The sequence below is a fragment of the Lingula anatina genome, chromosome 6, assembly GCF_051362555.1.
Source record: "Lingula anatina isolate TDL-2025a chromosome 6, LinAna3.0, whole genome shotgun sequence".
NCBI lineage: Eukaryota > Metazoa > Brachiopoda > Lingulata > Lingulida > Lingulidae > Lingula > Lingula anatina.
Window position 1 is genome coordinate 3,599,187 of NC_141772.1, and position 26,991 is coordinate 3,626,177.

At 36.6% G+C, this 26,991-nt stretch overlaps 2 protein-coding genes across 5 annotated transcripts in view; one reads left to right on the forward strand and one right to left on the reverse strand.

The window, feature by feature from the left end:
- On the reverse strand, window positions 1-26,004 carry LOC106156934 (uncharacterized). 4 transcript variants are annotated; one of them, XM_087016037.1, is made up of 16 exons: window positions 25,844-26,004; window positions 25,386-25,470; window positions 25,084-25,163; window positions 24,651-24,742; window positions 24,050-24,158; window positions 23,477-23,547; window positions 22,725-22,832; window positions 10,084-10,199; window positions 9,615-9,748; window positions 8,691-8,912; window positions 7,877-7,963; window positions 7,390-7,572; window positions 3,969-6,863; window positions 3,685-3,827; window positions 3,127-3,210; window positions 1-2,855 (listed from the first exon to the last, which is right to left on the reverse strand). In XM_087016037.1, the coding sequence occupies exons 1-13, from the start codon at window positions 25,856-25,858 to the stop codon at window positions 6,759-6,761; spliced, it is 1,407 nt and encodes a 468-aa protein (XP_086872163.1). In that variant the 5' UTR covers window positions 25,859-26,004; the 3' UTR covers window positions 1-2,855; window positions 3,127-3,210; window positions 3,685-3,827; window positions 3,969-6,758. The 4 variants fall into 4 exon arrangements, with proteins under 4 accessions (XP_086872163.1, XP_086872164.1, XP_086872162.1 ...); XM_087016038.1 differs by having other exon boundaries at window positions 3,146-3,210; window positions 3,685-6,863; XM_087016036.1 differs by having other exon boundaries at window positions 3,685-6,863.
- The window catches only part of LOC106155016 (cyclin-Q), a 4,907-nt gene continuing 3,839 nt past the window's right edge, over window positions 25,924-26,991 (forward strand). Inside the window, exon 1 of the mRNA XM_087016040.1 lies at window positions 25,924-26,075. The gene's annotated coding sequence lies outside the window, so the exon portion shown is untranslated. The remainder of the gene's footprint in view (window positions 26,076-26,991) is intronic.

Below are 26,991 nucleotides of genomic sequence, written 5' to 3' on the forward strand. Positions count from 1 at the left end.
TTGAAACTTCCCTACTGCTTTATTTTCCAGAGAATATTCCAATTTAAGAGCAATTCTTATTTCTTTTCTATCACAGTCTATAGGTCTGTTCTCCCAAATAAAACAAAATAAGCTCTGTAGAGTTTTGAATGTCACTCAGTCTTCAGCTCAGCAGAAAAACCACCTAAAAGAATGGAACAGAAATGTGCCAAGGTTGGCTTCTACTGCCTTGCTGATCATATGGCATTGTTTTCCCCGAGATTCTGAACGAAAATGGAGATATCTTAATAGAAGTTGGCTGAGCAAGATCTATTTTATTTGAGCAAACAAACCTCCCAATTCTAGTTAGTTAAAGAAAATACATTAACATTATTTACATATTTTATGTTACGAATGATGATGTGATCTTTTTTTTTTTTTTACTAAAATAAAACTAGCTTTGTAACTGAAAAGCATAATACAGCTTAAATATGTCATGTTAAGCACACTGAAATTTAAATGGTAAAAAATCTGAAAATTAAAGTGAATTCTACATTTGATGTTAAAATATATAGCACAATTTAGATTTATGCAAGGGTTTTCAAAACGGTGATAAAGGGCAATGACTCTTACTCTTGCCAGTCAAAACCTAAAAATTGACCTAAAAACATTTTTATACAGATCCTGAAATTGAAGAAATAAGGTAGTGGTAATACTGAGCAATAAGGAAAACATAAAATAGGTGATCAAAATCTATTTTTACCCCATACCACTAAATGACTGCCTTTGCCTCCTCAATATTACAGGCATTTCATATTTATCCCCAAAATAATGAACATTTCACATTCTATCAGAGCATCATGTAAGTAAAAATTTTCCAGACTTTTTTTTTATATATAAGAAATATGTACAAACTCTCTAGGCTTACCAACAATATTTACAAAACAAGGCAGCAAAGCTGTCAAATGTACAGACAAAATAACAGAAAAAATGATGCAAAAGAGGTCATTTTGCCAATTTTGATGCAATAATAAACAAGCCCGTGGAACTTCAAAGTCACACTTTGAAAATGCCAATATGTGAAACCGTTTAACTGGCAGTAAGAATTACCAAACAGACTGCATTGCCTACTGAAGCTGTATTTTAGTCCCATGTTTCTTTCCTGTAAGTTTGAGAACAGTAAGTGACATGCTTTTTCTTAAATGGTCATCATGGGAGCAGTGCCCAAAATAGTTTTTTTTTTTTTAATTTTGATGCAATATTACATAATGTTTAACAGCATAATGACCATCAATTTTAATAATAAAATATTAGTATCATGGATATTCAGAAAATGTGACTAGCAAAGGTCTTCAGGCCCATGGAACTTCAAAGTCACAACTTGAAAATGCCAAAATGTAAACAAAAACGGCACTGTTCTGAAATGTTTTTTTTTTTTTCATTTTTAACAATTTTTTAACATAAAACAAAATAAACAGTTTACTGCAATTTTCATATGATCAACTAAGAAAATTGATGAGATGGGAAAAATATCAATAGAATAGTGTTAAATGTCCAATTTCCTCCATTCTGAGATTCTGAACATAGTGAATGATTGAATCTCACAAACTGCAATGATGTGAGTTTATTTCCATTTTTGACACTTTATTACTAGGTATCGGCAGCCATTTTTTGTTTTAATAGTTACAGGTATAAACAATGCACCAAATGAAAGAACTTTGGAAATGATGTACAATGATACTTTATTTGACTCTCTAGCACCAACAGTTCCCGAGATATGAGCGATTTAAGTTTTAGTAAAATAGACGTTTCAAGTTAATAGAGATTCCGTTATTTTTTGCCATTTTACAGACCCTCTGTACTGACCAAAAATGATATCAGTAAGTATTAAAGTAATGCATTACTTACAACTATATACATAGAAGTAAAATACATCATTTCATGTTGGAAAAAAATAACCGTTTCTGAGATACTCTGCAATGAAAATGCTATTTTGTATCAAGCGGCCATAATAAAACAATGCTGATTATTCACATACAAGCAAATTGATGCATTTATTATTTGTTATTCTACGGGTAATTGCTAACAATTTTTGTTTTAAATGGCACAACTATATACAGATATCATGTCTAATTTTTTTCAAATACACTGGGATAATACTTTTTCTATAAATAGCTTGCAAAATTAGAAAAAAAGGCAATATCGCAGATGGAATTTCTACCATTGCATGTACTTAAACTGAATTGCAAAAGTAAATTGATGATTACTCAGTTACCATTCATGCCACAGGCTTGATCTAGGTATCATTGGAAAGCTAATAACCTTATCTTTAACAATATTGCATTTACAAAGTATTTAGATGACATATTTTTTTTTAAATGGGCAAAACACAGTATAAATACCCGAAAAATCTACTTGCATCAGTAATTTGACTGTCTTGTTAATTTATTATGCCAACATTTCTTATCCAGAGCAATCTTACTTTTAATACACTAGTACTCTTATTCTTTGCAATGCATATAACTGCATTTCACTGCTTTAACAGAATATGTTTTTGTATTTTAAGTACAGCATCTGTAAATCCTTCAAGATAGGAATTTCCAAACAATGACTGGATAATGTTTTCAGTTCAAGGTCCCATGCAAAGACATATATTCAGTCTGTGTCTTCTATCTCCTATTTTTTGTCTTAGACCCCACTTGAAATAAATTTCCTTTCCTCTTAATTAAAATTAAAATTAAATTTACTAAATAGCCTTTAATAAAAGGCATAAATCTTTCTCAACACAAACAACTGGACACGATGCTTGTTTGTACAATGCACAATAGGGGATCTGGTCACCTTCCATATTCTGTCACGCTGAAGATTTTTTCCCAATATATGGAGGTAGTCGTCATCTAAAATAATTGATCAAAGGTTTTCACACATAAAAACATTGAGCAGTTTCACGAAGCATCATGATGTGAAAGTAAGAAATATCCCAATCTATAAAATACAAATTTTTCTAAAATTAATTTTAATATAGGCCTATTCATACAATATTTTAATAAGTTAATTTCCCTTTTGTTATTTTAAGAATTATGCTAAAATTATGTTTCTGAAATATTTGTTGATATACAGCAGTAAGGCCTAAATTATTGATGAGAGCAGAATATGTTCCATTACTACCTATTCAACTGATAATTACTTCAGGCAATTCACACTCATTCCAGCTTGTGTTGGGGCTGGCCATTCCCGAGTTCTGCTTGTGGCCTTAAAATAATGGTAAATAACACTGTCAAAATATATTGCCTTGAATAAATGAAATAAGTGTTTGCAATTTTAAACAATGAATAAATTAAAGCATCAGTTACTTCCTGTCAAATACGATGTCTTTTAAATATAGCTCTACTAAAAAAAGTCGTAGGCCTATAATCGCTCATGATCGTGTGCAGTAGAAAATTAATTATCTTAAAAAATATGAGACCCTAAGTCCTTAAATTAAATCAGTACAATTTTTAGATCATATGTAACACTAGTATAACAGAAACGTGTCACATTTTTTAATTTGGACACACTAGGAAAGCTCTGAAGTCCATTGTTTGCCTGAGGCCTCGTCCGTAATACAAACCAAATGAACTCAACTTTCTTTACACATGCATATTGAAGTAGTTCGAACATATTTTATAGATTTCGTCAAGAAATGCCAAAAGCATGTGACCGTGACTAGCTTAGGGGGTTTCTTACCTTTCATTGTCCCTAAATTAGACAAGTAGACACAAATTTTATGATAAAAACGGCAGAGGAGCTTTCGACACGCTCTTCGCGGGCGCAGCCATGTTGTAGACGGCACACGGGTTGATATCTTTGATCGCCTGGAGAATTTGCGCCTGTGGATTTGTAATTTAGTTTCGAATATCATTAAAATCTACAGAATTTGCACTTTATTTTGATACATAGTTTGTGGGGGGTAAATAATTTGCATTATATAAATATTTTAGTTTTTCTTTCGACAAATCTTTAAAACTTACCTTTTTTTGTCGACTTTTATAATTTTTTCTTGGTGGATATTTTCGAATGTTACTTCGTTGGCTAGCTCTTCTTTTCAGCTTTAAGATGACAACAAAAACATGCGTGTGCAAGTAATAGCGGAAAATCCCCGAGACGTTTTCTAATGCCTTGTCAAGGAGCGCATTTGCACCTAAGCGCTGCTGTGCTGTCAGCAGCAGTACAATTCTGCTAAACTGCGCGTAACATGTTATTTACATCTCTTATTAGACTACGTTTTTTAATGTCAAATCTAGCTTTGTTTTATATTATTTGTAAGAGCAACACCTGCCCTTTTATATGGTATAAAAATATAGGGGGTTACTATTAAATTTGATACTGAAATTAAACCTTGAAAATGACCTTTTTGGCGCTTTTAAGCAGGTTTTTCTATGCGTTATATGCTTGCTGCCGGTACCTATTATTACACAATACACGATAACAAGTTTACCATCATTTTTACATAATCAACTAATAATGTTGTAAAGATGCAGGAAATGTCAACCAAACACTTTTACATGTCTTATTAGTTAAATAATGAGACTGTTAACATGCCTAAGAATTGAATCTGAGGAAATGTGAAACAAGACAGCACTGTTCTGACATGGGTTTATTTCCATTTTTAACACTTTTTTAACATAAAACAAAATTAACAGTTTACTGCAATTTTTATATGATCAACTAAGAAAATTGATGAGATGGGAAAAATATCAATAGAGCAGTGTTAAATGTCCAATTTCTTCCATTCTGAGATTCTGAACATAGTGAATGATTGAATCTGACAAACTGCAATGATATGAGTTTATTTCCATTTTTGACACTTTATTACACAATACACGATAACAAGTTTACCATCATTTTTACATAATCAACTTACAATGGTGTAAAGATGCAGGAAATGTCAAACAAACACTTTTATGTATCTTATTAGTAAAACAATAAGACTGTTAACATGCCTAAGAATTTAATCTGAGGAAATGTGAAAAAACAGCATTGCTTCTAAAATAATGGCCCGATTATGCTGATTTTCGAACTCAACCTGCGTTTTAGTAAGATTGACCACTCCTGTGAGTTTAATGACAATTGGCCTATCTGTTTTTCTTATATTGTGTTTACAGTGTTGCATATATGCTGAAAAATGAAAAAACAGCATAACTACTAAAATAGTGGCCCGATCATGCCGATTTTCGAACTTGACCTGCATTTTAGTAAGATAGATTACTCCTGTGAGTTTCATGACAACAGGCCTATCGGTTTTCTTTGGAATGTGTTTACAGTGTTGCATATATGCTGAAAAGTGAAAAAAAAGCATAACTTCTACAAAAATGGCCCAATCATGCTGATTTTCGAACTTGACCTGCGTTTTATGAATATTCATCAGCTCTGTAAATATAAAGCCCAAAAGTAAAACTGCCTTCCACTTATCGTGTTTATAATGAAAGTGCACGGCACCGGCGACGGCGATGACGGCGACGACAGACGCAGGTGATGGCAATATGTACAGACACATCTATATACATATTTACTGTACTGTTTGAGAACAGTAAGTGACATGGTTTTTCTTAAATGGTCATCATGGGAGCATTGCCCAAAATAGGTTTTTTTCAAATTTTGATGCAATATTACATAATGTTTAACAGCATAATGACCATCAATTTTTAATAATAAAATATTAGTATCATGGATATTCAGAAAATGTGACTAGCAAAGGTCTTCAGGCCCATGGAACCTCTAAGTCACAACTTGAAAATGCCAAAATGTAAACAAGACAGCACTGTTCTGAAATGTTTTTTTTTTTTCCATTTTTAACAATTTTTAACATAAAACAAAATTAACAGTTTACTGCAATTTTTATATGATCAACTAAGAAAATTGATGAGATGGGAAAAATATCAATAGAGCAGTGTTAAATGTCCAATTTCTTCCATTCTGAGATTCTGAACATAGTGAATGATTGAATCTGACAAACTGCAATGATATGAGTTTATTTCCATTTTTGACACTTTATTACACAATACACGATAACAAGTTTACCATCATTTTTACAAAATCAACTAACAATGTTGTAAAGATGCAGGAAATGTCAAACAAAAACTTTTACGTATCTTATTAGTTTAATAATGAGACTGTTAACATGCCTAAGAATTGAATCTGAGGAAATGTGAAAAATATGCTGAAAAGTGAAAAAACAGCATAACTTCTACAATAATGGCCTGATCATGCTGATTTTCGAACTTGACCTGCATTTTATGAATATTCATCAGCTCTGTAAATATAAAGCCAAAAAGTAAAACTGCCTTCCACTTATCGTGTTTACAAGGAAAGTGCACGGCGACGGCATCGGCATCGGCATCGGCATCGGCATCGCCATCGGCATCGGCATCGGCGACGACAGACGCAGGTGATGGCAATATGTACAGACACATCTGTGTCTGTACATAAAAATTAAATACACAATCTATATAGTCCATATTTACAGTGAGTTTTGAGAAATTACTCTTTCTTTAAAGTATACACAAAAACAATGCTTGCATTCCCTTTTTCTCATGACTTTTACATTGGTATTAATATTTTACTCCCAGACACAAGATGTCTATATTTATACACACACATCTTTTCCTTGTATCCAAATAAAAAACACCCTGTCAGCAACTGAAGCTGAACAAACACTGCAGATCTTGCTCATTTAAAAAACAGTTGACTTGGACAGCTGTGCTGACATACAATAATATATACTTGAAACAAACGCCATGCACATTCATTTTTGGAACAATTTAGTCATTAGGTCTGACTTGTAGTGTGATCTTCTGCTGATTGTCTATCACTTCACGGAGTTTGTTCTCCGTCATTGTCAGTCGTTGTTCCAAAATAGACACAGTCTACATGAAAGAAAAAAAAAAAAGAATAAAAAAGAATAATTATTCGACCATAATAGCAATTTACATGTTAATAACAGCAAACAGTTGTCTTTATTTCTAAATACAATATTTCGGCCATTCAGTTCTTTTGTGAGACTTCCAACAAAAACTTCTTTTCAAACTGAAATGCAAGCTGTAGACTATGCACTTAAACAAAAGGCTCAACTTTGCTTGCATTGCCAATGTATGGACAATATCATATCATGCCAAAAATCAGACTTTGGCTTAGTTAATCAATCGACAACTTCAGAAATATTAAACCTATATGTTGGGAATAGAGCTATGTCTGATAGCAAATATTATTTTCAAAACATCTAAATGTTTAACATCAAATTTGTCCATAAGAGTCTTTTTCCCGGCATTTTAGCTACAGTAGCAATAGTTTTACCAGCCTATAATCTGAGAATGGGGTCTCAGTTCCACCTGAACATGACCAGAAAAGCCTTTGTTAAAAAAGAAAATATAAAAATAAAATTGAAAAACCTACCTGTGTTATGATATCAAGCTGTCCTACAATATGTTCTAGTGTGCTACTGAGCTGAGGCGGTAGAGACTGGGCTTCAAGTGGCTGAGTACCAGAGGGATACGAAGACGTGTCGCCCCGCATGGCTCTGTCTGTTGACGTCATCTCCAAGTCTCCAAGGCCCACCGTTGCATCATGCGACGTATTCTGAAAGGAGAGGATAACTCGTGTCTTCAGATGTACTGTCACGTAAATACAACCATGAAGTTACATGATATAAATAAGTCTTTTATTGGCTTTTTAGATACATGTATATAAAAAAGAAAGCATTTTATCTTAAACGAGGAAAAAAAGTTAAGATAGATGGCAGCAAAACACAATTTGTCATCTAGGTGTCTCTGTTAGTTAGATGCTCAAATTCAGGCATGACTTCGATTAAAAAATGTTGTTGACTATAAACTTCTTTTCTAGCTAATATTATAAGATGGAAGAGGAGGAATATTTTTATTACCCGTGGTTGAGAGAACAGGGCAGGACCAACATCAGTGACACCTGGCGGTATGTCTGACATATTGCGTAAACCTGCGCGGGCATCTAACTGAATAGAGAAAGAAAAACTGCTGTGTACTGATATAACAGCAAAACTACGCTCTCTTCTTTTTCATAACCCAAATGCACATGTACTCAATTGCAATCACATTTATAAACTTCGATCCGAGATTTTATTGCTCTGCCCCTGCAGGGAGTCCATTAGGGGATCGGGTGGCATACCTTTTAAGTGGGTCAGTCACATTCGATCCACAGATCTGTTACAGGGCTTGACACTAACTTTTTTTGATACTGGTCCGAGATATCGGTAAATAGTGCAGGATGATTTGACACATGGCATACTTGCTTTTTGGGCCAGTGGGCCACCCTTAATGTCAAGCCCTGTATTAGCCTGTGGATCAACTTGTTCTGAAAGGGTCCTAAGATGATGTTGTTACAAATGATGGATAGCATTTCTGAACTGAGGATCTATTAGTCAGTGTTGCAAATTGTTCTTATTGCACCCTTATTATACGCAGGCCTAAATACAGCGTCCAAGCTAATAATCCCTGTGAAAATTTGTCTCATTTAACATTCACTTACGGTTCTTAATCTATTCTAGAACATTTGGAACTGTTTTTGGGAAGTCCTTCAGAATGTCCTACAACAGATTAAGAACATTTTTCATTAGAAGAGAAACACATTATGGTCTAGGACAGATTAAGAACCGTTAGCGAGCATTAATGAGACAAATTTTTGCAGGGGAACCCAGTGATATGTGGCGGAGTCCTGGATACCTTTGGTGCAGCTGGCCTGGCCGGAGATCTATGAGGAGACCGCGGAGGGATGTCGTGCACATGGGGAGGAGGATCCACAAACTCTCTCCGCCGGTGTGACTGTAGCACCTCGTTGTAGTCCACCTGGTCGAAATTGGTCTTCCACACGAGCACCTGCTCGTCCGAGCCCCCTGAGGCGAAATACTCGCCGGAGCGTGAGAACTTGACAGCAGTGGCAGGCCCCTGGGGAAGGGAACAGAATGAGATTGAAACACTGTATGGTAGTAGACTTAGAATAGTTATGTCAATCTGAAAATATTTTTAATTGAAAGAATTGTATTATAAAAACACATACACTGATACATATCTACACTTACTTTCTAATGTGATTCAGACATTCAGATGGCTTTGTTAATAAGATAAAATCAAAGGCACTAAATGAAAAAAAAATTTTTTTTTTTGGAAATCATTTTACAACAACCATTTTACTAATCTAAAGATGAAAACTGAGATGTAATTTTAAGTCATAGGGAAGGATAATTAAGTGAATCACTGCTTAAGTAATAAAGTATGTTCAGGTAAATAAGTAAATAATGAACATCTCAATCCACAGCACCAGTCTGTCAACCATGCACAATACAAGTGGAGTTTTCACAACGGTGTCCATGTAAAGTAGTCCAAGCACATCCTGAGAATGGAGTAGCCCAAATGTGACACAAATATTTGAATTCAATACATAACCACTCTGTGCCAATTTCTTTTTTTAATTTTCTACCTGATAGCCATTTGGAACACTATGGTATAACAATCAACTAACTCTAAGCAGATACCGTGGCCAGTAAAGTAACAAATTCAGTGCTCGACAGAGGCTCAACTTCAACTGTATTTGGTACTTAGGCTTCATGGGGCCAATGGTCATCGCCGCAGACTCAATTTCGTGATTACCTGATGTCCATGAAGAGTATAGAAGAGCCTTCCTTCCAGCAGGTCCAGTATTTTGAGAGTAGAATCATCTGAGGCAGTGATGAGATAGTTGCCACTGGCGTGAAATGACAAGCTATTCACAGGTGATGTGTGAGCTGTAGTGAATATATGATAGGATATATTACAGGTTTTATTTATTGGATAAAGTCTGAAAATGCAAAAGGCATCCATCCCCCAAAATACTAATATGCAATATACATACTAGACAATTACAGTAAATAAAGAAATAAGTATTTAAAGTGTAAATAAATAAACAAATAAATAAATAAAATTATTTTCAAAATTCATAAAAAATGCTTCCAAAGTGAAATCAATGCCATAAAAGACTGATTCAAGAAAGCATTTTTTTTCATCTTACACCTCCACACACAAAAACAAACAGAGAGAGAGAGAGAGAGAGAGAGAGAGAGAGAGAGAATCATTTACTGACCAGTGTAATGTTGCAGCAGTTTGTTCATCCTGATGTCCCATACTTTGACTGTGGAGTCTGTCCCGGCTGCTGCTATACATGTCCCACTGGGATGGAAGGCTACATGGTTCACAAACCTGGAGATAAAATAATAATAATAATAATAATAATAATAATAATAATAATAATAATGATGATGATGAAATAATAAAATATACAAAATCAGGCTTGATTATAGAGTGGCTGAACAAATTTACCTTCATAAATGAACCTTTATCTTAATACCACTCATCAAAATTAATATGGCTCATGTTTTGCTTCCATTCCTGTCCTGGGATCAAACTGATATCAAAATGACACCTAGTGCTGACAAGCTTTGACATGATCGGCTAATTTATATACACTCCTTATACATTAAGGCCCCATTCCCAGAGACATCATCGGTCAAAGTAGATCAATCCAACTGTGTGGGAGGCTTTATTTTGCCTTAAGAAGGATTAAGTAGGTATTGGTATAAAACAGTGCCTTACTTTTCCTTGTTATAAATCATCAAAAGGTTTCATTTTAGTGAACTATCACTGATATTCCTTGGCTGTAAGTATACTACGGTAAAGTCTTGAAAATTTCGTCGTTCTTGAAAATTTCGTCGACAGACGATTTGCCGCCGACGTAATTTTTTTCCCTTTGAAAACTTCGTCGACCTTAAAAATGAGGTACTCGATAATTTTTGAAAAGTTCGTCACCAAATATGGCCGCGTTGTCCAGCTCAAACATGAAGGTAATGCGTCAGTTGATTCAAGACAATGATACCATCAGGATAACATTGCCGATAACACTCTCAATGGGAGATAGGAACAATAGTTCGCCCCTGCGAGCGGTTACTCTCAATATAGATGGTTTAGATGTGAATTCCCGTTCTCAATTGCGGGAACGTCGGCCTTTTGTCTTTAGTTGCATTACTATTACCTGGCTTAAGGTGCGTTATCAAGCCGGCAAATAGAAGTCACAGGCCGCGGCTTTGTCATTTGTAACGCCGTTATTGTTATCGGCGGCTGTCCTAAATGAGGAAGACACAATGAAAAAATCAAGATATTATCTCGAAGTGAAATGTACCCGGAAGACACAATGAAAAAGTCAAGATATTATCTCGAAGTGAAATGTACCCGTCACTTCTATTCATGTCCATGTTCAATTTAGGACCATTTAACGATTACCTGGCTCGCACATGGAGATCGTTCGCAATGCGAATGGGACGAGATGGCAATTTTCATATCTTCAGCGGAGAATCGTTCGCGTAATATCGTCAACAGATCGTTCGCGATCCAAACGAGACGAGAAGATAATTTTCATATTTGTAACGGACTCCGTTCGCATAAGATCATCAGCGGGAGATCGTTTGCGATTCGAGAGAGACGAAAAGGCAATCTTCATATCTTCAGCGGGAGATCGTTCGCGATGTAAGCGAGAATAAAATGCACTTATCATATTTGTTCAAGGGAACTTCGTTCGTGGAAGATCGTCAGCAAGAGATCATTATTTTAACCCCCCCCCCCTCCCCCTTTGAATTTTACAAATAATATTTATTTTTCATTTTATCTTTAAACCCCCCCCCTTCCCCCGCTCACGGCATATCTTCAGCGGAGAATCGATCGCGTAATATCGTCAAGACTTTGTTCGCGTAAGATCGTCAGTCGCGATCCGAGCGAGACGAAAAGGCAATTTTCATATCATCATCGGGAGATCGTTCGCTATGTAAGCAAGAATGAAATGCAATTTTCATATTAGTTCAAGGGATTTAGGGAACTTTGTTCACGGAAGATCGTCAGCGGGAGATTATTTAAACCCCCCCCCCCCCCCCCCCCCCCCACACACACACACACACACACACACACTTTGGATTTTTAAAAAATATTCATTTTCATTTGATCTTTAATCCGCCCCCCTTCCCCCGCTCACGGTATATCTTCGGCGGAGAATCGTTCGGGTAATATCCTCAGGACTTTGTTCGCGTAAGATCATATCAGAGGGAGATCGTTCGCGATCCTAGCTTTGACGTAAAGGCAATTTTCATATCTTCATTGGGAGATTGTTCGCGATGTAGGCAATAATAAAATGCAGTTTTCATATTAGTTCAAGGAACTTAGTTTGCGAACGATCGTCAGCGGGAGATCATTATTTTAAACCCACCTCCCCCTTTGAATATTATAAATAATACATATATTTAGTTTTATCTTTAACCCCCCCTTCCCCGCTCACGGCATATCTTCGGCGGAGAATCGTTTGCGTACTATCGTCAGGACTTTGTTCGCGTAAAATCGTCAGAGGGAGATCGTTCGCGATCCGAGCGAGACGAAAAGGCAATTTTCATATCATCATTGGGAGATCGTCCGCGATGTAAGCAAGAATGAAATGCAATTTTCATATAAGTTCAAGGGATTTAGGGAACTTCGTTCGCGGAAGATCGTCAGCGGGAGATCGGTCGCGATCCTTGCTAGACGAAAAGGCAATTTTCACATCTTCATCGGGAGATTGTTCGCGATGTAAGCAATAAAAAAATGCAGTTTTCATATTAGTTCAAAGAACTTAAATTGCGGAAGATCGTCAACGGGAGATCATTATTTTAACACCCTGTAAATTTTTAGGAAGTTACAGATGGTAATTTTAGAATACCTGACACTCAATCCTGGGAAAAGCCCTGCATGCAACAAACGTTCCCAAGTGCGTAATATTTTAAACGTGTCGCGTCCAGGTTATGATGCAAGGTTGCAATTAGGCTTATCTTGATCCTTCTCCTCTATCAGGAGGTATGTTTCTTACCGAGAAAATAATTCTCAACATGTTTTCGGGTACAGTAAGTTAAATATAACTTAATCGAGATGCACTAATAAATAGATTATTATTTACCACCAGAAAATGACTTAGGAAGTAGTAATAAATATCCCACAATATAGGAAGGTCAAAGATAACAGTCGCTAAGGATAAAAGCCCAAAGGCCGGATTTTTGAAAATTTCGTCATACCCAGGAGTCGGGGAGAGGTAATTTTGACAAATTAGTCGGATTTACACAATTAAAAATATTAATTAATTTTTAAGCGACGAAATTTTCAAGACTTTACCGTAATTGGGTCTGAAAATTAAGACCAACTAGCTGTTTTTAAGTTTTATTTTCCTTGTCAGGGGCCCATGTGCTCCCATTACAGTTAGCTAGGAAGGTTGATATATCTATACACACAGGGCAAAATATATATATATATATATATTTTTTTTTTATTTGAAATCCAGCATACAGGATATTGTGCGCTTGAAGACTTTCTTTCAGAGGTACCAACAATGACTCAGACAAAGGAAGCCTGCAAATGATAGCCACATACTGAGAACACAATACGATATCAGATAGATCCAAGACTTGTTCTCTTGATGTGGAGCTTTTTGAAAAATATAGTAATAATAATGCTCATAAAAAACGGTATCTCATAAATCTGCTCAAGCACAGATGATCCTTGAATCTAATACAAACAGCAAAGAGCCATTTTACAATGTTTAATACCTTTAAGAAAAAGAAAGGATACAGAACATAGAACAAATCAACTTCCTTGCCCCTTATTTCAAAATAATTTGTTACTTCACAAGTTTTCTTCTCATACATTAAAGCTGTAAGCATGAAAAACTTGTTAAAAATTTAATTATTTTCATAGCTTTGATTTCATTTATAACTGAATCACAAGAAAATAAAAACATTTCCAGTGCAAAAAAGGGGCAAAATCCTAGCCATGAAAAAAAAAAAACAAAAAAAAAAACAAAAAAAACACCCACCTACAAAACAAGATTAATGAGTTAAGCATCCAATTCCCAGGGTCTAATGTTCCTGTAATTTCTAACAAATTCAAACACCCATCTCTCAAAAAATCTCAATTTCCTCATAGATTTTTTTTTATTTGAGCTATCCATAATTCAAAAATATAACCGCTGAATACAATTTTAATAATAATAATAATAATAATAATAATAATAATTTTCTAAACTTACAATTCTTCCTTTATAGGTATAGCTAACATAACACTGATTTGGGACACGAAGCCGGACAATTGGGAATCAAATTAAGGGAACAATTACCATAAACAAGACATCCACAGGTGTCAACAGATACACCTAAAATGAAACCACGAAAAGAAAAAAAAAACTAGTCTGGGGCGACATAAAAACTGACCATTATGCTAATGCAGCCATGCAAGAGAGAGCCAGAATGAAAACCTTTAGTGTAACACACAAAGTTATGATCAATATTGAAATAGTGACTCGATCAATAGACACAGGTAGAGCTTAATTGTGCATGTACAATGGGCAACTGCATAACTCAAAACAGGATACGTTAGTATCTGACGTCATAGACCCGATAACGCCTCAACTTTAGCACACCTTTTCTTTTTCAAGGCAATTAGAAATAAATGACTGAGCTCAAATCTTTTCTTAATGGCACAGCAGTAAAATTAACTTTTAAAAGTTGAAAATGAAAACATTATCCATTGCTGCTAGCCAAATATATTATCCACAACCGAAAATTCTATATGCTTGCCAGAGCCTGAAGAACTGACATCAAAAGAAAAAAAAAAAGACCCCATTGTGATATGAACCGTAATATTTCACATAACAGAAAGAGAGACATAAATCCTGGCTGAATCCACTGGTTACATCATAGCCAAGCTCCTTTGTGTAAAAGTGAATGTAGCAAATGTGTGCACCCATTCACTGGAACACATTCTTTAAGGCACTTACATTAACAAAACAAATAGCACACACCAAAACCTTGAGGTACATCATAATATACCAAGCTGAACCAACCCCCCCCCCCTTCCCATTTACAGTGTTGGGTAGCATTATAGAAAAGTTGAGAAATCAAAACTGTCTTTACAACACACTCTATGACAGGTCACAGAACAAATGGGTCTCCAGAGTCTGCCAGGACATCCCTGGCATGACATGAGACCAGGGTATTAAAGTCTTCTCCACCCGGAGGCTGTCCTCCTTAATAAAGACATACACCAGGTCAGTAAAGTAGGGGAAACAAAATCCCTGACCAATATTAATAATTACTATAATTAAGCACCTTTCCCCCTTTCTACTTTCACACTTCCCGTTCAAAGCACCCCCCACCTCTAATGGCTACAATTTCCAACCTGCAAGGCCAGTGTACCTGGACAGTGAGCACTAACATCACAACTATCCATGCCTCAGGGCACAATGTAGCTACCATGGGTCCCCCGCCTTAGCTTGAGGTGTCCGACAAAGTGGATTACACTGCCCAAGCCCCACCTGGTGAACACGAGTGGGGTCAGGTCAATTACTGTGATCCCTCCCCGTACACACACAATGTGTGGGGAGAATAATTTGTTTGACAATTGCCAACAAGGAGGTAGTATTTTTAACCAGGCCCGGTCCTCTTGCCATAGAAAAACACACCCGCCCGGTTCAACTCAACAGGCGGATACTGGTGACAAGGGTGGGGTTTTCAGTGGAGGCCGTGTTTGTCAAGGACTCAGTGGCTGGTAATCCTTGACGTTTCTTCAACATAAAGTACATGACCAGGAGCAGGCTTACTGAGAGAGCCTTGGGATATCATTAAGCCTGGTTACAAGGGATCCTGTGAAAAAAAAACTCAGTTTCAGATTGATCAAGACATCAATTTTCTCTTCAGTGAATGACTTAGAGAAACTGTCATAGGAGAGGAAAAAGAAAGGAGAGACCCAAGCTTCGTCCTCATATAACTCTACACAGAAAAATTACAGGTATTGATTTTTTTTTCCCTGGCAAAGTAACATTAAAAACCCAGTCAGTGCTACCTGATCACATTACAACACACTGTGCATTTCTAATACCTTTGGAGTATTGGCTGCACTTAATAGGCACAAACATTCCTGGGAACATTAACAGAGAACTACAGGTAACTTTCACCACATTTTGATCATGAGCTCTAAGAATGCGTCGAGGTTCTACCCACTGGCCCGCTGCAGGGTACGATTTTTGGGCAAGGTCAAGGTCAACGATCCTCCAAAAGGTGGCCCCATCGGCCCCGAGGAGCTCAACATGATCCAGAAGCCACTTTTGTCTTGCTACGGTCCCCAGCGCAGGCAGGACTCCGTCGATGATGACGCCAGGCTGTTGATTTACCGCGACGCCATTCGTATCAGCTACGAGGAGAACCCTGCTAAGGTGGAATGGCTTCCCATGGCTAACCTCCACCTGTGCGCTGCTCTCAAATATGTCAATAACAGGTATCAGGGGGATGGGGCCGACCACCCCATCTTCGCCAACCTTGACAGCCCCCTGGCGAAAGCAGACAATGGCCACCCACCACTGTTTGCTCTAATCATGAAGAGAATCACGCCAGCTGACAAACAGCTGGAGTGCTACCCGTTTGTGTGCAGGAACACAGATGTAGCCTTCGCCCTGGTGGAAGCCTGTTCCATCGCCTACCGGGAACTGCGCCATTTCAAACCCCACAAGAAAGGTGAGATTTTTGAGAGCTACTACGATACCCGCTATTCTTGGGAGGGTAGTGAAATAAGCCGTCACTCCTCCATGATGGAGAAGGGCAGCGAAGGGGTCAGGACACTCTCCAGGCACCCACCGTCTGCTATGCCAGAGGGGCGAGGTGGACAACGCATGTACCTGATCCCAGTCTACGAAGATGAGATATACGGCTACATGGGCCGGCCATACTATCAGCCCTACAGACATACAGACGACAGTGTTAGGTACGCATACTCTATTCCCCAGGACTACCATCGTCAACGGTCCCCAGTCCCAGAGGGTCATTATTGGATAGACGGAAGACCCGTTTATTTCGAAGAGTACCCGACGGAGATCAGACCTGACTCTTTCCACCCTCATCGGGATAGGAAATCGACAAAAGAAAGCGGCACCTCCCCTGAGGACCTGTACGCCACCGTCGAGAAAAAGAACAAGCGAGTACAGACGCCACCTCCACCTCCGTCCACCAATGGCACTGACACAACAAGTGCCGAAGTCCACCAGGACATTCCAGACGCACCGGTGGTGGTGCCCCCAAGCCCCCCACGCACACCACCAGGGGTAGCGTTCCGCACCAACATTCCCAGCAGTCCCAACAGTGACCCCGAGATGAGAACGAGCTTCTTCAGCTCCAGCGATGGGGCTTACAGCACCGTAGATATCAGCGCAGGAGAAATGAAAGAGACCCAAGACCAGCCAGTGGTACATGTTAACGGAGAGTCCTCCGAGCCCATCGCAGTAAATGGTGACTGAGGGCAAATTGATTCCTATGGATTTCTCTTAACTGTGAAAGTCAATACTTCCAGTTCATTTGTTCAGTTGGTTGACTGACATCAGAAGCATATTCTTAAGATGGCATACATAGTGGAGGAAGAAAGCCAAAAGACATTATGAAAATCAACAAGGAAGTTAACGGGGTTAAAAAAACTGCCAGACAATAGGTGAGATGGCATTTTCAAATGGTTAAATGCAGTTAAGATGCCAAAATATGTTGGCTGGACTATAATATTAACATGATAGTTATACATGCCTTTGTCACACTTTATGAAGCAATTTGTATAGAATATTAATCAATCAGTTATGGTTTTTCACAGTTATGTTTATTGTTAGGAAAGTGCAATGAAAGATTTGTAAATAAGGTTACCAGAGATAGGTCATGAGAAGAAATTAATATATCTTACCCATACAAATATAAAATATCATATATAACACCAATTAGGCTTAACAATGCAACTAACAAACCACTTGCGCAGGTATTCCTCCTCTTAATCACTAAATTTTAAGTCTGAAAATTAAGACATTAATTTAGATTTATTATAAACCAGTTCCAGCAAGGATTGAGCTGGATCTGAATAAAATCCACAGAAATTAGGTAATTTTCTAATTGATCACATCCCTGCTTTAATATATAATTCTCTACCTTATAATGATATTGAAGTGAGGGTCTAGATTCAATCTAGCACATGCAAATATGCTGTTAAGATTATCTAAACCACCGGAAGAAAATGTTAAGTATTTGAAACTCTTTTTTTTTTTTGGTGAAATTTCAACCTTTCAGTTTTACAAAGTTTATGCTGGATTAAGCAAGAAGGTAGAGAAAAGTGACATACAGTCATGAAAATATTGTGGTTTAAATTTTTTATTTTTACCTCAATCAAGTTGCTGAAATCATACAGCTGAAAAAATAGGAGTGAAGAACTAAAAGAAAATGATCAAATAGTTCCCATTTTCTTCACCTTTAGTTGGCTAGTTAAAGTTATTGGCAATAATTATAATAATAAAAAATGGCCTTCCCTTCACACCCTTTATAATCACACACACCCCCAAATATATATCAAAGTTAAAAGTCACGAACTTACTATATTACAAAAAAAGGGTGTTAACGGGAGAGTTTTGAACTTTGTAGAAGAAAAGAAAATGACAGGATAAATGCCATCAAGCAAGCATCAAGGCTCTATATGATATCCAATTTCTCAAAAGATAAATATTGTGGGGCGTGACCTAGAGAGTTATGAGTAATGGTAAAAGACCACGCCACCAACATGAGGTCACTGGTATTGAAATCCTGGTGGGGGAAAAAAAGACAGCCATAAAGATATGTGACCTGTTTTTTGAGACCACTGTACAGCTGTTGCTTTGCATAATCTGTTGTTAAGCCCCACCCTGACAGTAAGGATAAAAGCAAGCATTTTTTTTTTTTGTTTGAAGGAATACAAAATAAGACAATTATGACAAAGCATGTCCCTCCTTTAATAAACAAGTTTAATTTCTTTCAGCACTTCACAAAAACTGCACTTACGACCAAAAAACGTGATGGTGTAGTTTAAAGCTCTTTTATGGCTGACCAAAAAATTAAATCAGTTTATCCCTTGGCATGTTGACTTTATTGGAATTGTATAAGAAACTAGTAGAAGTGGTTTATATACCTTACTGGGAATTCACGCTCCACCGAGGCTTGATTTAAATAAAGCTTGAACCATATCACAAAATTCAAGTGTCTTATTACTAGTGTACATCATAATAAGTAGCCAAAGGAAAGGGGGGGGGGGGACCAAGCTGCTGTATCATGAAAACAGAAGACAAATCAAAAGGCAATTTGGGGCTTTGTCACATAATATCCCCTGAAAGGAAGTCAAGGTGGGGGAGGGGAGGGAGAGGGAACAATACTTTTAACAGGGTATAACACATTAGCTGTGGGCTGAGCAAACAAAAGCCGCATTTCAAGTCAAGTGATGACGGCTCAATTTGGGTTCATACTATTTCAGCAGACTTTGTGATTATTACTTAGCAATCTAACAGCACTAACTTTCCTCTCTCAGTGATAATGATGATGATGGGTGGGTAACCCAGGACCACCAGACTGGCCACTTAACATAGAAGTCATATATGTCCCATGCTAGACCAGGTGTACTAAGTCAAGCCATCTTAACAAGAGCGGAAATGCGCCATTTTTCACCCAAGTAGGGAAAACGAGATCCACTTCAGTGGGACCACAGCAAACAAAACTGGTGTCGAGCTTTAAGAATGTAAATAGACAAGCTTATTCAGCCTGGTAGGGGATCATGCATAGAGCGCTTGGCGTCAACTTCTTAATAAATATAATATAATATAATAATGCCTCACTTCAGCTTAAAACTCACCACAGCAGTAACTTACCATACGGCAGTATTATGAGTATCTCTAACTTTACAGTAAAACAATCAACTGACATATCAATATATATATATATATATATATATATATATATATATATATATATATATATATATGCAATATTGTTTGACCACTGGGGAAGCTCAAATTGCAACTTTTTATACAGTTATTATTATTATATACATATATCATTTTGACAGCAAGACTATCATTATAAACTTCGTCAGATTTAAATGGCAACAGGTGACAGTTCTTTTTCCCCCGGGCAAGCTTTCGTCTCGACTGTAAATGTAAAAGGTAGCTTAGTCACTGTCTAAGAACTTACACAAATATTCAACAAATGGACGTCTAACTTACAAGATATCTCTCCACATCAGTACACTGGTATACACAAATAAGTAAATAACTAATTAATATATCAGTATGGATGTTGATAAAAATTAGAATTCTCCACTAGGCCAAAGTGACTGGAGGTGTGTTAGAAATGTATCCTTTACACTTGTATTTATAGCTTTTTGTCTTTGTTAATAACCACATTACTTACACTGAAGAGATCATTATAATTATGTGAAATCATTATTGTTGTTCACTTTTGCTGACACTAACATTATCAATATATCAATAATTATTTAATATATAATCCATATTTTTACGCAGTTCAAAACTCTTTATTTTTATCTAAGTTTTAAACCAAGTTATCAAAGGAATTCAACTGCACACATTCTGTAAATGGGGATTTATCACTATTAGTATCGATAATATTATCAAGGCATGAATCATTTATTTTACAGTTATGCTTATTATCAATGTACACGGATGTATATATAAAGTAATATACTGAAACTTTAGATCCTATTTCTGCCAATAACTCATTTTTCAAATCTTCCCATGTGGCTTATGTATAAATTTGAAAATGTAGGCACTGGCCGAATTGGATCTAAAACTTGGGCTTGTTAATCGTGTGATTCAAGACTTATCTCTTAAGATTAGACAGAGAGACCTAAAATATATATCTCACATTTATTAAGGCTCATCATAAAGGTAATTGTGATAGGTAATTATTTACTGAACTCCTCACTGCTATAACACAATACCAGCAACCATGTAGTTTGTATACAGATGAAAGTGGATCTTTCAAAAAACTCTCGAAAATGCAAGCACCGCATGCAAGCAGATCTTTACGGAGGGGGATAGGAGAGGGGGGGGGGTCAGCTTTTGGTAAAAATATAACTAGCCAGGATAATTATGTTATAATATGTTCTATTGCTTTGGTATAAAGTTATATGCTAGCATTCCTCTGGTGAAGTAGACCATGCTACTGCTTTTGATCATAACCTTTAGTCTGAAGATTATTGCGTATAAGCACAATCATATCTTACCTATATAGGAAATATAAATATTTACTTCACTGCTTACATTTACTGTGTAATATTGAATCTCTTGTGTCTGAGTGTCTGTTTTACAGTATTTGGTTGAAAATATTTTATGTTAAAATTACAAGCCTTGTTCCTTGTTCAACAGTAGTAAGAAGTGACATCTTGTGAAGTTCTATCTTAGGTTATTTAATTAATTTTTCATTTACAGGGTGCTGATTGTACTCTACAAAGTGTGATCAAAATTAAACTGCTTGAACAAAAAAGAGTCAAATTCCTGAGATGGCCTTGCTAAATACTGTGAATCATTCAGAAAATAAAGATATTTTATTCTTTAAAAAATCAAGTGTTGTTTCATTTTGTCCAAATATTTACCTAATCCACAACCCAAGGTTCAGTCCTGATAAAAAGGGATTCATTTACAATAGTCAATCTCTTCAAAATGTTCTGGACATGAAAGTAAAATTGTTATGCTAGCAGACAAGTAATGTGACCACATTGAGCAGACAATCAAGATCAAGTAAGGGCGCATTCCCATAGATTTTAGATCGATCTATCCCCGTGGGGAGTCTCACTAGATTACTGTCAGATAATCCTGCTTAAATGTCCGTCCCGCCTACTACAAGCTGTAAGGGGGCAATTAACTTTCTTACCCACTCGGCTGACAGCTATTTAGCATGAACCCCCAGGGAGTTAGGTTGATCTAGTTGGATCGATCTAATCTCTGGGAATGGGGTCTTAGACCAAGGAGCTTCATACATGACTCCTTGGTTAGACTTCCACTCATCCTTGTGACAAGAAAGGTAGCTTTGTTCGCACACAGTCACTTGAACTACTTGCTTCTGATACAACTACACACTATTGACTCAACTACAAGAAGTATGGTGTACATGGGCAGATCCTGAATTTGGCTTGGGCACAAGGAGGAGGGGGGGAAGGGGTCAAAAATAAAAATAGCAGAAAAAAACAATCTCATGACAATTTCATGCAGGGCCTTCCCTTTTTTGGGGGTGGGGTGGGGTGGGGAGAAGGAAAAGGAGCAGAGGGATCTTCCGAAGTTAGGGAACAAGGGGCAAAGTGCGTCCTCCCCTGCCCCTCATCCACTGTTTCCACACACAAATGTTTGTACATTTGCTGAACTTGCTACCAAGCATTAATGAAACAAAACCAAGCTGATCACCAAGATGACATAGCTACCTTTGTATTGGAAACAGAGATTAAGCCAAGAACCCATGTGATGGAAAGTCATTGGTATTCAGGAGACAAGTCTTTGTTTTTTTTTGGTGAAGAGAATGAGGTTATGCTTTGGTGCTTTTGTAGCAAGCTGACTGGGCTCCTAACATGGACTAACAAAAGACAGTATTCTTTTGCTGCATAATGTGAGAAAGGTGCTGACTATCAATTACATGATTCTTCAATATCAATTTGCAAAGAAAAATATTTAAAAGAAATAATAATAAAACAAATATTTTAAAAAATACATAAAAATATTGACTCTATAATATATTAATTCTGAAAAAAAAAAAAAAAAAATAGACAAATAAAATACCATAAATAAATAAATAAATCCAGAAAATCCTCATGTCTCCATCCTCTAGCCATACTCACCCCCCATGTTCAAAGAAGGTGTGTACGCATTCCTTGCTGGTCCTGTCCCATAACTTGACAGTTTTGTCATCACTGCCAGACACTATGAGCCTGCCGTCGGGAGAGAACCTGTCAGCAAAGAAACCAAATATTAAAGCAAAAAGATGGTGAATTATTCATATATTTAATACCACACTCACTGAATACTGAATAATACCGAATGGATGGCCTTCTTCAGTGTAGGTCTCTAAAATAGGATGTGTTTGACTACCTCCGGGGGCATACCAGTACTGGCCGTTTACTTATTTGGCACTAAGCACTGTAGGGTTAAAACAGGAGCAAAGTTCCTGGTCTGGCAGTCAAAAATATTGTTTGTTTGCTAGCTTTCAAACCCTCATATAGGAGCTGGGATGTGAAAGCATCTACAGGGTTAACAAAAGGGTCATTGTAAAACACACTGGAACGTAGTAGAGTGCAGTGTATTAAAAACATTCTTTTACTCATTCCAATTTTATGCCTTTTCATGATTTAAGAAGGTGTGCAGTTGAAAGTCGAATTCTGTGCAGAAATTTTGATGGAAGGGTGATCAAGATGCCCCATATACTATCCCAGAGAAGATCTAATTTTAAAGTGTATTTTTCCTGATAACGACCTAAAATAGAATAACAGAAATGATAATCTGCAGCAAGACTGTAGTATGTGGAGAAAAGCAAGATGAGACAGAGATTGTGTTAGGTGAGATCAGAGATTGTGTTGGGTGAGATCACAATTACCTTGCACATCTGACCCAATTCATGTGCTGGTTCAATGAAAACAAGAACTTCTGCCTGTGAACAGTCCACACCTGGAGAATAAATAAAATCAACAGTCAATCAAAAATAAAAAACTTACACATCTTATCTCAAAGTAAAGAAAAAGTAATTTCTAAGCTCTTTATGCTATTATTATATTGAACCAAATGCTTAGCAAGCCTTTAATTTAATTTTCAACATTGAAAGTTCACGAATTACTCAGTACAAGTTGTAAACCTCTTTTTTTTTCTTAATTTCTGAAACAATCAAACATCGCGGCATTCAGCTTTTATGAAAAAAAAAGTTACAGAATTTATATAGTTAAACACTCCCCCCACCCCCTCCTCAAACCACTCCTATACAGACACCCCCTGGGGTAGCGCTAGCAATTTTTTTTCGCTTAGCCAAATCACCCTTTTTTGTCAATTTCTTATGAAAATAGTTTTAATTTGACTAAAATTTGCCAAATCAAGTCCTTTTTGTTTAGCCAAATTAAGTCAGTTTTAGCATTTGGCTAAATTGGCGAGTGCTAGCGCTACCCAAGCCCCCCCTTACCTTGACTGTTTTATCATCTGAGGCTGTACAAAGAGACTGGCCATCACTAGAGAAGTCCACGCTCCTCACTGTGGCTGTGTGTGCCTTGAAAACTGTAGACTCTCCTTTCCTAAAAGGCAATGTGGGTCTTGATATTATTTATATTGAGAAAAAACAAGCTGGGAATTTGATTAACTCACAATGATTAAATAGAATGTGGACAGGAGGAAATAAACGTGCAATAACACAATATGTTAGCAAGAAATTTCAGTTTTCATTTTCAGTAACTGTAATGATACATACGGACATAACATTCAAATACTAGAAGGTCCTCATCTCACATGGGTCCTATGACATTAGTATAGTGTAGATGTCAACATTGCTATATATAACTGTTCAGAAAGACTTTTGTAAAATACGTTTGAAGTAGAACCCATAAAAATTATTAACAAAGGCAACTTTTATCCTGTTATCAAAGTTAAAATGGACAATATTATCTAGAAGCAAGATGTGGCATTTAATTGCTATATGAAATAGAGTAGGCAGGTCCTGACAGTAGATGTTGTTTTTAATTGTTCTATAAAATAGACTAGGGAAGTCCTGATGTGTGGCCTCCACTTACACACTGGGGATCCAGAGCCTGACAGTCTTATCCCTGGAGGCGGAGGAGACCAGGTGCCCAGACGGAGAGAAACAAACATCAAGTACAGCATCCTGGAAACAAAAAATAAACACAGTCACATTAATATACAGACTTTACAATGAGAAATGTAAGCATGAGCATGCAGGACAGTGTAGGCCAGATTTTTTTTTTTTTTTTGTTTGTTTTTTTTTCTTTTGCAAATGAAAAAAAATTATAATAACAATTGGAGATCAAAGAAAAATGAAAAATAATTCCCATTATTCTATGATATCAGCTGCTAACATAAGGAATGATAAAATCTCCAGGGCCAAGTTTCATCAACACTGGATGGTGCTATCCTATGGATAACACTATCCTTTGCATAAGACTGTTATCCTCTGCTCAGTACAGTAATAGTATGGTCAGCACCTACCTTATGTCCTACAAATCTGTATGCTCTCATCTGTGGCTTGAAGTTCCACACCATGAGACAAGAGTCCATGGAACCCGACGCTGAAAGGGCACAAAAATATATATACTGTACAGTGTGTCAAAATCAAAACAGGTTCTCATTTTGTTTAACTGATAAAAAGGATAATAGACTAAATAAACACTGGTATTGGCAAGAGGTACTATATAATTATGAAGCTGTGTTTGAGACTATGAGTGTCAGAAGTCACAGAAACCTTTACTCAAATAGTCTAGAGTCCATAAAATGTTGTGCCATTTACTGACCTAGTTGTTTCATATTTGGATTGAAGTCCACACTGGTCACAGTGTCCCTGTGGCCCTTGAAATGGCGCTCCAGGGTGGGATCCTCCTGAAGAAAACAGAGTAAGTGTAAGACAGTTAAACATCATTCTTGTGCGAAATCCAAAGAATGTTCTAAGATGGATATTGGAATGGGTCCCAATCTGACAAAACCCCTACTACTACTAGTAATCAACAAAAGCAGCCAATAGTTGGAAGGATTCAACTTACCTCTCAAGGTAAGCAAAGGTAATGCCCATTTTTATTTCAATTACTAGTAACAAGATAGAGCAACCTTTGATGTTTGTTGATATGAGATCTCCCCTCTTCTCTGCTCATACACAATAATATCAATGAAAGCCAATGGAGAGAGGTGCCATTGATGGACATATAAAAGACATTTGCCCACTTCAAATGCAATGGTCATAGCTCATGTTACTTACCAAAACAGTTGCCATCGTTGAGGGCAATTCTGCAAAGATTCCACCCTGATATCACTGTTTATTTTCCTTGGAAACACAGTAAATCAAGAAAACCACCTTTCAAATGATGGCGGTTAAAAGCATTGTTGCTCATGCGCGGCCTCGTTTTCAGTCAAAAATGGCTGCTTCCATGCAGGAATGCCGAATTTTGTTGCTGAGGTGAATACGCTGTTCTGTGGACAAACGTAGCATGGTATGTATTGGTATTCAACTGAAAATTCGCTTAAAGTGTTTGTATTGAAAATTCATGCCTTGCACATTATTTTGCCTGCGTTATATTTATTTCGTAATGCATTTGGTATCAATTGTAATATTTACGTTACTTTTAGTTTACTTTCATTTTTCTGATAACATGATCATGATTTACGTCTTTTATTTTCGAAATAACACATTTATTCTGATTGTTCAGTTAAGGAATTGAAATAATATGATGGTAGAGTGTAAAACGTATGCCTGCTATCTAGACCAGCTGTGATGACAATTTCAGACTTTTTAAAGCAAAAGCATTGATCATAGTATAAATATTTTAGTGTCCATCACTTCCCTATTCATATCAGTGTTTTATTTACAATTTGGAACTAGAGAGTCAGATGACTCGCTGACACTACAGAATACGAGTCATTTTTTATTTTCAAGAGTCAAAATTTTCCCGCCTTTTTGAATGGGTAATTTTAACTAGTAATGATGCGTACAACCATGTATAATGTAAATAGATTGTATATGAATTGATGTTGTTTATTGTAATTGTTGTATTCCAGACTAAAAGTATAGAATTCTATCTACATAAAAAAATATAAAAAATAAAAAAACAGCCTTTGTATTAGTAACCAAAGTGTATTCAACATATGACAACAAACACACTAACAGTCATACAACTTCAAAATGATATGGACAAAAGTATGCATTTTGATTCTTTTTCTAACAAAAACCATTTAAACAACGGATTATTAACATGATTAAACCTAAAGGTAGATAAATAAACAAAAAATCATCAAGATAAACGATAAATTAAAATTGATATGGAGAAACTTTGTGTTGACTAGTATGTAAAAAAATTGTCAAAATTTATATGGATCGACATAAATGGAAAACAAATTATATAGGAAGGA

What these genes read in the sequence shown, in the direction of transcription:
- LOC106156934 (XM_087016037.1), bottom strand. An exon ending in ACAGATTTGTAGGACATAAG is followed by an intron (nt 24,743 to 25,083) that starts GTAGGTGCTGAC and finishes TTTTGTTTCCAG; the next exon opens with GATGCTGTACTTGATGTTTG. An exon ending in ACTGCTGCAACATTACACTG is followed by an intron (nt 9,749 to 10,083) that starts GTCAGTAAATGA and finishes TATTCACTACAG; the next exon opens with CTCACACATCACCTGTGAAT.